General features: G+C 41.4%; 1 protein-coding gene across 1 annotated transcript; it reads left to right on the forward strand.

The window, feature by feature from the left end:
- The first annotated feature begins 2,868 nt into the window (after positions 1–2,868).
- LOC119657399 lies at positions 2,869–8,560 on the forward strand. Its single transcript, XM_038064290.1, has 2 exons — positions 2,869–3,074; positions 7,926–8,560. Exons 1-2 carry the CDS (start codon positions 2,942–2,944, stop codon positions 8,450–8,452), a joined length of 660 nt encoding a protein of 219 aa, XP_037920218.1. The 5' UTR covers positions 2,869–2,941; the 3' UTR covers positions 8,453–8,560.
- Positions 8,561–11,596: the final 3,036 nt, after the last annotated feature.

An 11,596-nucleotide genomic window follows, 5' to 3' on the forward strand; every position in this document is an offset into this window, starting at 1 on the left:
GGTAATATTATTCTAGGAATCGAGTCAAAATTACAGGTAAGTGTTGACTTGAGGAGTGTGTTTATTGGGGCAAAGGTAGGAATTTATTAACTTGTATATAACCTCAGCGCACCCAGACTTTTGTATATTTATTCTAAAAATAAATCCATTATTTTCCAAGACTTCTTTCTAATTTCTGAATGTCAAATATTAGGAAACAGAAATCACAATATATTAGGCAAACTGTTCCTTTTGAAATTAATTTAGATGTGTTTTATTATTTTAAGTTGATTTTTAAGTTTTCGATAAGAAATTTTCTTCATATTGCTATAAGCGAAGTGATTTTCACTGCTGACTCTTTTGGGGCACGCTTTTGAGTCGACTCAGCTAAGTGAATGAATCGAAATGAGTCAACTCACCGAAAAGAGTTATATTTCCGAGTACTACCTACATGGTTTCATACCAACGGTGTAACCATTTCTGAGAAAAGTGCGTGTGACTTACAGACGTTCTCGTCGTCGTAAAAAAAGCAACTATGTAGTATGTTTTTATTTCCTCATGAAGTTAAGTCGTAGATGGAATTGACAAAACTGAAGAATTCTTAGCTTCTAAGAATTGTGGCAACCGTGGAGGCACATGAGAAAACAATACAGGCAGTCCTCGACTTACGTCGTTTCAAGTTATGTCGAACAATGTTTTGATACTATTCCTCAAACATACGTCAATTGTTTCGATTTCCGGTATAGGAGAATTCACTTGTCGTAAGGTCAATATCCGTGGGGCCGGCGGGCGCGGTGTCGGCAAGCGGGGTTACCCCGCACATACCGCTGATTATGTTTAAGTGAATTTTAATCTAGTTATGCCACCTAAACAAGACCGTAATAGTAAAATGAAGAAGAGAGTAAGAAAGACAATTAGAAAGGAGGTTAAATCTATGATTTTAAAACTCAAAGGTCGCGGTTGTTCGGCTTCATCTATTGGACGAGAACTTAATTTATCACACACGACCGTACAAACAATATTGAAAGATAATGAAAAACTCCTAAAAGCTCTACCTTCCACCTCTCTAAACAGCACTATTATACGAAAAACGAATGCTTTAATTTGTGAAATGGAAAAACTTTTGTACACTTGGATTCCAAATCAAACTCAGCGATGGGTTCCTCTAAGTTTAGCTATTATTCAAAATAAGGCGCTAAGTATAATCAACACACTGCAAAATAAACGTGGCGAGAATAATAGTGAAGAAACAACCTTTTTCTATCAGTCGCGAATGGTTCATGAGCTTTAAAACGAGATATTCGTTACATAACATTCGAGTGCAAGAAGCTGCTAGTGCCGATCATGTAGCTGTTCAGAGTTTTCCTGGAATATTAAAGGAAATTATCGGAAGTGGAGACTATTGGCCTAAATAATTTTTTAACGTGGACGAAACTGGTTTATTTTGGAAAAAAAGCCTTCTCGTACTTTTAAAGCGGCTAAAGATCGCTTGGCATTGTTATTGGGCTCGAATGTTGAAGGTGATTTTAAATTGAAACCCCTTTTGGTTTATAAGTCTAAAAATCCTCGAGCTCTTAAAAATTACGTCAAGAGTATTCTTCCAGTTATATGGAAGGCTAATCCAAAGGCATGGGTTACATCAATACTTTTTAAAGAATGGTTTACCAAGCATTTTATACCTGAAGTGAAACAGTACTGTTTAAACAATAATTTGCCTTATAAAGCTTGACTTATTTTGGACAATGCTCCCGGTCATCCTGGGCGTATTGCCGATATCGATCCTCAAATCAAAGTTTTGTTCCTGCCTCCGAACACCACTTCGTTGTTACAGCCGATGGATCAAAGAGTTATAGCGTCTTTTAAGGCCTATTATCTCAGAAGACCCTTTTCACAAGCTGTAAAGGCTAATGAAAAAGACGGCATGGAGTTGAGAGATTTTTGGAAAAGTTTCAATGCGTAAAAAATATTGCTGTTTCATAGGATGAGGTCACACCCAACAATTTAAAAGAAGTTTGGAAAAAGTTATGCCCACATTTTTTTAAGCCATCTGAAAGTTCTTCATCTACAGATCAACCAAATATCGATGAGATCACAACTGACATTGTTCATTTGGCTAACCGTTTGCCTTACATTGCAGTTACTGCTGCTGATATTGATGACCTGTTATGCTCACATTCGCAAGAACTGACTGATGAAGTTCTTATTGAATTGGAGGCATAAGTACAAGAGGAAGCAATCGAGTCACAAGAAATAGCTTTTCCTTTAGTAACTCTGAAAAACAACTTACACTAAAAAACTTTCCGTAGCCTTTGCAAATTTGGAGGATGCCATGAACATTTTGGAAGAAAATGATCCTAATTTTGAGAGGAGTTTTAATGTTAATAACAAAAGACGAAAGAGGCGAAGCAATCTAGAATTGATAGTTTCTTCAAGTCAAAATTTTAATTTATTATTTCTCATTGCATATTTTTATTATTAAAGTTTTACAATTATTATTAAAATCAATAATTTACGTCGCATATTTCGAGAACCTAACATGCCATAAGTACGAGGATTGCCTGTATTGAATACCTGTAGCATCCAGCTTCCGGTTTCCCGAATTGTTACCCTCGAAACTAAAATAACGAATTTTGATTCTTTTCCCCGAATTCATTCAGGTAAATTATGGATAAAACTACTACTCCAAAGAGATATAAGTTTGTTATAAACATACCTATTCTTTGTGAATCCTGGCAGATTTAAATTTGGATAGATCCTTCCTCCTCCTCCGGATTAGGGAGCTGAACACCTTTTGCCGCTTCATACCTTCCCAACACAAATACCACACCATAAGTTCCACTCATCTCTCTCTTAAATCCACAAATTTCTCTTCGTCAGAGTGACATTTCTTGCACAAAAGCAAATCTATTGATGGGGGCGAACTGCAACCCACTGTCAAAGATGTAAACAGATTCCTTCCGGAATGGATGACAGAAAATTAATAAATTTGGTCTCGCAACACCCGGAAATCTACGATATTTATGGCGAAGGATTCTCCAACAAGAATCTCAAAGAGCAAGCATGGAACCGAATCGCCAAAGGAATGGAGATGACAAGTGAGTGGTGGCCCTTGGTTGCTTGTGGTGCATTCGAAATGTTTATTTTGTTGTGTCCTGCGACGGTTTTTGCTAGTTTTGTGAATTGAAATGGTGAGAAGTCGTGTAGGTGTTAGGTTGCTTTGAAGTGGAATACTGTGGAGTCACTGAGTAGTGAGCAAAGGAAGGAAGCGTGTATGTTTATATTAAAGAAAATAGTTCACAAAATCTGAATGGTATTCCCTTGCTTCTTCCTCTTTTTGTATCTTTGTACTATTCGTGTTCGCCCGCATCTTTTTAAATATATCTCCAGTGCATACTCGATGGTTCCCATATTCCCATTTTTATTCGCAGACTTCAATTGCGAGTATCAGGTTCATTCCATTTACCTCATCAATGCAATTTATGGCAATGGTCGGCAGCAAGGTATTCCAACACCAAATCAAAACGCTTCTGAAACGCTGACATGTCCACAGGAGATGACAATCAAGGTCCGTTCAATAAGTACCAGGACTGGTTCACTTAATCCGTATGGATGAGGATGATCCCATCCGGAAAGCCTTTAAGGGCAATATCTATGGTAGAAAAAGAAGACGAGGCAGACCCTGCCTAAGATGGAGCGATAGCGTAGGGCAGGACGCCAGACAGCGTTTAGGGATATCGAATTGGTGGACCTCGGCGCAAAACCGGGATGTCTGGAGTTCCTTATTAAGGCAGGCCTAGACCGGATACCGGTTGTTGCGCCGTTGATGATGATGACTGGTTCCAAAAATCAAAATTTATTGCAGGTGTCATTACAATTACTTTATAATCTTCAAAATCTTCCGCGCGTTTGCAACTCGTCAAAAACCTGCTGGAAGTGGGTTTCCATGATACAGTTGTGAGCCTAGATGGAATCGAACCGGTATTTTTTGAGCTGTCCTTTCATTCGTGATAACAAGGAAAAGTCAAGTGGAGCCAGGTCTAGCCTGAAAGGGGGGATTAAGCAAGGTTGCCACGCCGAATTTCGCCAACAACTGTCGCACAACAATCGCACCGTGGCACAAGACTTTCGGCACCAGCTTCTGCGTACAATTTTCTCCCCGCAAGATCTTCTGTTACAGTGGTGTGGACGGTTCCGACCGAAAGGGCGATGGTTAAATGCCTCTCAAAGTCCAAATCTTTTTTCACTTTGGCCGTCTGAGCATCGGTTCGAGCGGTCGTCGGGCTTCCGACGCGGTGCTCGTCTTCGAGGAGCTCCAGGCCTTCCTAAAACATTTTGTGCCACTCACAAACTCTTGTGGGGCTTGAGGCATCATCCCCAAAAGCCTGTATAATGAGTTTAAAGGTCTCCGACGCGGAATTCCGGATTTTAAAGCAAAACTTCACAACGTGGCGTTGCTCGACTGTGCACTCCATCCTGGCGCGAGCACACCACAAAAAATCCACCTCCTGTCTGAACCCATGTCTGCAGGCAACTGAAATATAGTCCCCCTGAGTGGTGGAGGACACCTCTCCGCCGCTCTGTTAAGGCTACAGTGAACCAGTCCCGACGCTGTACGTTTAACCAATGAGAAGATCCGCAAGGACCCGGCACCAACCTAATCCCTTCCTACTTCTTGGCGCAGTGCATAGATCAATTGGCTACTCCTCTGTATCTCTCTGTGATCTTTAGCAAATCGCTCTCACTGGAAATTTTTCCGTCCTTATAGAAAGCTCCTCATCTCACACCTATATTTAAAGCAGGCGACAGACAGTCACTTGAAAATTACCGGGCTGTCGTTATCCTGTGAGCAATCCCTAAACTTTTCGAGAAACTAATCTGTGATAAACTCACTGTTGCCATTGAAATTTTTCTCAACGAAGGGCAACATGGGTTTTGAAAATGTACGTCAAAAGAAAGAAAAGGGAATCAAGTGATCGCGGTGTACGCATACAACAAGGTTTTCAACGGGGTTGGTCATCATGTTATCTTGTGTAAATTACGTAGCTCTGGTATATTGGCTTCCTTAATCAGTTGGTTTCAATCCTGTCTTTATTAGGTTTCAGTCACGCAAACAAAGTAGCAGTTTCGGTGGATGCAATCCATCACATCATAAAAGGTATGAAATAATCCATACATAAAGTGGAACGACCTCTGCAGAAGCTAGCAGTTCGAAAACGACGCCACTACATTGGAAGTGTCGCGGCATACGCGAACGGATGGATTCAATTTTAGAGCATACGCAGATTATTGTAGGCAGCGAAGTTTCATAGTCGCCCGGCCACTTCCTACTCAGCACGACTCTATCTGCCTCCCCTTGTAATCATCATCACCAACAGCGCAACAACCGGATTCGGTCTAGGCCACCAGACATCCCGGTTTTACGCTGAGGTCCACCAATTCGATATCCCTAAAAGCTGTCTGGCGTCCTGAGTGGATTAAGTGACCCGCCCACCGTAACCTATTGAGCCGAATTTTATCCACAACCGGACGGTCATGGTATCGCTCATAGATTTCGTCGTTATGTAAGCTACGTAATCGTCAATCCTCATGTAGAGGACCAAAAATTCTTCTCTCGAACGCGGCTAAGAATTCGCAATTTTTCTTGCTAAGAACCCAAGTTTCCGAGAAATACATGAAGACTGACAAGATCATTGTCTTGTACAGTAAGAGCTTTGACCCTATGCTGAGACGTTTCGAGCGGAACAATTTTTGTAAGCTGAAATAGGCTCTGTTGGCTGACAACAACCGTGCGCGGATTTCATCGTCGTAACTGTTATCGGTTGTGATTTTCGACCCTAGATAGGAGAAATTATCAACGGTCTCAAAGTTGTAGTCTCCTAACTTTGTTCTTCCCGTTTGACCAGTGCGGTTTGATGTTGTTGGTTGGTTGCATTTACCTTAGCATCACGGATCACTTTCTCGAGGGCCTTGCACATTGGTCAGGGTCAGCCTAGTCAGTCTCTCATGGCCGTGTACAGTTTTAAATCTGGCTATGCTATCATAGGCGCCTTTAAAGTCGATGAATAGATGGTGCAACTGGTGCCCATATTCCAAAAGTTTTTCCATCGCTTGCCGCAGAGAGAAAATCTGATCTGTCGCTGATTTACCTGGAGTGAATTTTCTTTGGTATGGGCCAATGATGTTCTGGGCGTATGGGGCAATCCGGCCTAGCAAGATAGCGGCACTCAGCAACGTGATACTTTCTCCCTCGGCCCCTTCACAACTACCCCTTTTCTAACTGCACACTGCTCCGAATCTCTGGCCATTCCTCCCCGTAAGTCTTCTTTGGTTGAGTTCCTCATTGATAATCTTGACCCCAATGTCGGACCTGGCCCCGATTGGCTTCCTAATCTCTTCCTTCTTAACTATAGAAACCACATTTCCATCCCTCTGTGTGTAATCTACAACAAAAGTCTAAAAGAATGCTACTTTCTCCATTCTTGAAAGAGGCCCTTATCATCCCTGTCCTCATAAGCGGAGACCCTTGTCTTGCTGTGAACTACCGTCCCATCTCTCTTCTCTCTTCTTGCTCCAAACCCCCGGAAAGATACGTCGATCGTGCATCGGTTACCTCATTGTCAAAGAGCAGCATGGTTTCGTGAAATAAACTTTCCGGTCTTTACCAACTTCGTTGCTAAATGCTTTAATTCACGGCAGGAGGTGCATGCTATTTATACTAATTTCTCCAAAGCCTTTGATTCCATCGACCATACTATTCTTCTCTCTCATTACTCAACATCCCTCCCTCAATCATCTCCTGACTTTCCTCCTATGTCTCATACCGTTCCTCCAAAGTTTCTTTTCATGGTTACTCATCTCGTTCTTTGTCTCCTTCTTCTGGCGTTTCCCAAGGCTCTATACTTGGCCCTCTACCCTTCCTTCTTTTTATCAATGACCTGGCTTCCAACCTCACGTGCCCGTTTTTGCTTTACGCAGAAGACATTAAATTATTTGCCTCTGTTTCGTCCTCGCTGGACTGTGCTCTCTTGCAGTCCAACCTTGATAATTTGATCCGTTGGTGTTCGGTCAACAAGCTAACGCTGAATGTCAGCAAACGCCACTGGATGTGCGATTCACTTAAACCCTCCCTAATATCCTTTTCCTATTCTCTTAGTGGACAACCCCTTTCACTACTGACCTTCCAAGAGCTGAGTGTAATATTCGACACCAAACTTCGTTGACATCATCAATAGAGCTTCCAAAATGTCTGGTTTTATCCTACGTTCTTCATCCAACTTTAGCTTAATTCAGCCCTCCTTAACACTCTTCAACTCCCTTGTCAGGAACATCCTTGGATATTGTTGTGGACTCTGGTCCTCCTTCCGCACTCGTGACTGTCGCGATTTTGAAGTTGTACAACGCAAATTCCCCCGGACCCTCTTTTACAAAAAGAACCTTCCACGGGTTGACTATCCGTCACGACTCCGCGCCCTCTACCTCCCCTCCCGGCATCAACGCCATACCTTCCTTGATATGTGTACTCTTTTCAAACTCTGCAATTGCCTGATGGACTGCTTTTCCGATTCGGATATTACCTTCCGCAACGCCTCTCATAACACACGTAGTACCCTTCGCGGAGCTCGAGATTTACTTTCACTCCCCGATCCCGAGGCTATGCTGGTCGCACAACGCCCTACACCTTGGGTCCTTCGACTCTCGTCTCCTTTTCTAATTTTAAGTATAAGGGAAGCATTTACTTGCTCTTCCCTGACAAGTAATCTCGCCCTGACTATTATATTTCAAGAAATTATTTTCCGGGTTCCTCTTTTACTTTCTTTTTGGTTTGTCTTACTGAAAACAAGCCGGACAAAAGGTCATACATCATAGTTGAACGTGTGTGTCCTCTAAATTAAATTAGAATATCAAATGAGTATTATAATTCCAATATTTTCCATTCTCCATTCCAGCTATCGCATGCAAAGCCAAATGGAACATCCTTCGCAACTCATACATCCGCTACTTGCGACAAAAAGTCAAATGGAAGAACAAAACACGAAACAAGAAAAAATGGCATTTAGCCGACGAAATGACTTTCATGCGAGATTACGTAAAACTCCACACAAAAGCTGAGATGGATAACATGATGCCACCCGATGGCACTACAAACGAGGATTTTCTCAACGAGCACCGATATGCAGACCTGAATATCTCTCCTGCCCTGCAACCGTCACAAAGCAGCGATGTCGAACGGCGAGTGAGTGATTTGACCACTGACCACATTATCGACTTACTAAAGACAAGAGCTCCCTCGAAGGAAGTGAGTCCTAGTAACCCGCACATAAATTTCTTCAATAGTTTGATACCGGATATCGAAAGATTATCTTCGCGGCGACAGAGGAAATTCAAAGAGCAAGTGATGACACTTTTGAATAATTTCCTAGACGAGGAGGAGAATGAAGCGGTGGCCACTCCGTTTTCGAAATATGGCACGTAGTGGAGTGAGCATTAGTGGTAGCTTGATGTAATTGTAATTATTTTTAGATTAAATATATAAAGCGATTTTAATGGCTTTGCAAATAAATGTTCAGTATTGATAACTATTCGTCATGGTTTTTGCTTATATAAGAAGTAAACGGCAGTTGATGAAAGATTTACGTTTGGAATGAAATGCAATCAGAGAGAATTATAACCCACATCAGCAGCTTTCAAATTTGTAGTTTCTTTGCCTTGATATTTGTTGGGAAATAATTAACTCCAGTAAGTCCGTTGCTTGGATGGCGAAGTAATGTTGATGTGGATGAACCTATTTACTCAAGGCTTAACCATTAATCAGTAACCTTATCACTCCAAGACTTCGCTAATAAATCGTTATAGAGTGGGATCCCGATAATTAGTACATCGATTATTCGTATTTCCGGCTAATTCCTATAAATGTGCCGATAATTCCGATATTTCGTACCAAATTGTCAGTTCCTTGACCATACAAATTAGCCGGATTCTGTTGTATTCCTCGCCTACACAAGAATGTCCTTATATCGATATTTATAGGATCCCCATGAAACGGGCACAATCACTGTCAGCAGCAATGATCTGCCCAGAACTGAGCGATTTAAACACCACTGGTCAACGCTATCAGCCAATGGAGAACTGCGTTATGAAATTGCTTCAGGCATTAACGCAACCTGGATGAAGTGGCGTTCCACAATTGGTGTTCTTTGTGATCAATGTATCAACGTTTCAAATCTAAAATTTACCGCAATGTCGACCGTCCGGTCGCTCTCTACGGTTCTGAGTGTTGGCCGACTATACAAGACAATGAATGGCGTCTTGCTGTAATCGAGACGAAAATGTCGCGTTGAACTCGTGGCGTGACACGTTTTGATCACATCCGAAAGGAGGATATTCGCGATCATTATGGGGTTGGACCGATCGTGGAAAAAAAAGGAGAGAGGCGCCTTCGATGGTATGGTCACGCTATTCGTGTTAAGGGGGTCATCCCGTGTGTCGGGTTGGAGAAATCGATTTTTTTTTGCATGAATTGTATCTATATATAGTGGATAACATGTGGGTAAAGGGATTTTCCGATATTCCGAGTCATTCAGAAATTACAGTGTTAAACAGGTAAGGAGTTTGCAGCCGCGGCTAGAGTACTCGATGAGAAAGAGCATCGAATCTTTTTTTACCTGTGAGTTTTTTACCTGAGTCTTATAAATTCGAACACAGGTATAAATATAAAAAGATGGAAAACCAATCAATTGTCTAAACTTATTTGCTGTTTGGAATAAAAAGGATAATCTAGTCTAAAGTGAGCACTAAAAGGTTTTCAAGCTATACTCAGTTATATTTTGTTGTAAGTATTGTGCTGTTTGTGTGTTCAGTGATTTTTATAAATGGATCGTACGAAGGGAGACCGCTTTAACGTTCAACGTCATGCTCGCACTAAAAAACGAGTATTTCATCTGAATCGATACTTATCAGAGAAGAAAAAGGACTTCGCATCAACATCAGCAAAGAAACTTTTAGCAAGCATGAACATGGATGTTCCAATTGCGACAAGTTTTGTACATTGTATATTGGATGGAGTTTTCTTTCTAGTAAAAAAGGAATGCATAGGACAGGTCGAGAAAAGAATGGAAACGCGGCTTAGAAATGCAAAGAAGAATCACAAAGGCATTGGTGGAAAAAGGGGTGGAAAACTTACTGATAAGGTTATTAACGACCTCATTACATTTTTTGGGCTAGCTATTCGTCGACACGCAAATTCGATAGAAGGAATGAAGCAAGAAATTTTGGCAAGTTTCTTCCATAAATACTTACAGACGAAAATCCTCAGCATCAAAATTGTCCAGCAGGCGAGGACAGTTGGTGCAAATGGCGCAAAGCGGAAGCTAAGGGAGAACTCGATAGTTTCCACCACGAGAGGGCACCTTTGACTGAAGAAGTTCAAACAGTCATCAAACCAATCTACGAAGATTTGTCACGAGATGATTTCTTGAACAGATGTTTAGGAGCAGAGAACCAGAATAACAATGAGTCGTTAAATGCATTGTTCTGGACTTTCGCTCCTAAACACCTTCATTCTGGTGCCAAAGTCGTAGAAATGGCCACTTTTCCGGCTGTAATTCTTTTCAATGAAGGATTCAATGGCATTCTCAAAATCCTAGTGACAATGGGATGTCAAGTTGGTCACATATGTCAGGTTTATGTCGGCCGCCGTAATGAAGCGCGTATTTGGCGGTCAGAACGACGATCGACTGACCTCGCTAAAGAGCCAGAATTGAAACCAGAGAGCAACAATCGGCCTTACAAGACTTTTTTGAAGAAACGGAGGGTGCTCTCTATGGACCAGGAATAGCAGATTAATGGTGAGTTAATAATTTACTGTTGATAATCACATTTATATTTTCAAATGCGTTTTTCTCGAAACTGCATCTTGAAAATCGGTTGCTACCATAGCTCAAAATCTATCCAAACAAATTCTTTGAAATTTTCACGACTTCTTTAATACATATTTCTACGGTCCGCAGAATAGGATAATTGGAATGGGACGGGGAATTAAGTTTAAAAGCCCACCAAAAATTTACCTTTTAATATTTTCTAATTATCCTAGTTTGCGGACCGTGGAATATTGTCCACATTAAAATGCTGTTTATTTTTTTTTTCCTTAGATGAACACAGCGCCCTCCAGCGTGGCAGCAGAAAAACACCTTTTTTTGGAGATGGGTGCATAAATTGACACGTATTCCAAAAACTAACTACGATATCAAGCTGAATTTATCACATATACTAGAGATATCAATAAACATATGGTGAAAAAATCACGTTTCTATCTTTATCCAGTCCTCCAAAATAATTTTTCAAAAAAAGGCAAAAAAACGGCCTTCACACGGGATGACCCCCTTAATGAGAATTCACTTGCCAAGATTAGCCTGAACATCAAAGTCGATGGTAAACGACCAAAAGACAGGCCGAAACAACGTTGGCTTGATACGCTGGATGGGGATTTAAAAGCCTGGAGGTTGCATCCAGATCAGGCATTTGATAGAGCCAAATGGCGAAACCGAGCACGACGAACCGAGTCCCGCTTGTGAACGGGACAGATGCTGAAGAAAAGAAGAAGTTAAAACAACGATTTCAG

Source organism: Hermetia illucens, chromosome 5, assembly GCF_905115235.1.
Source record: "Hermetia illucens chromosome 5, iHerIll2.2.curated.20191125, whole genome shotgun sequence".
NCBI lineage: Eukaryota > Metazoa > Arthropoda > Insecta > Diptera > Stratiomyidae > Hermetia > Hermetia illucens.

Excerpts from the sequence above, each read along its gene's own strand:
- LOC119657399 (XM_038064290.1), top strand. The coding sequence starts at position 2,942 with ATGGATGACAGAAAATTAATAAATTTGGTCTCGCAACACCCGGAAATC. Across the intron at positions 3,075-7,925 it reads CAAAGGAATGGAGATGACAA|CTATCGCATGCAAAGCCAAA; the intron begins GTGAGTGGTGGC and ends TCTCCATTCCAG.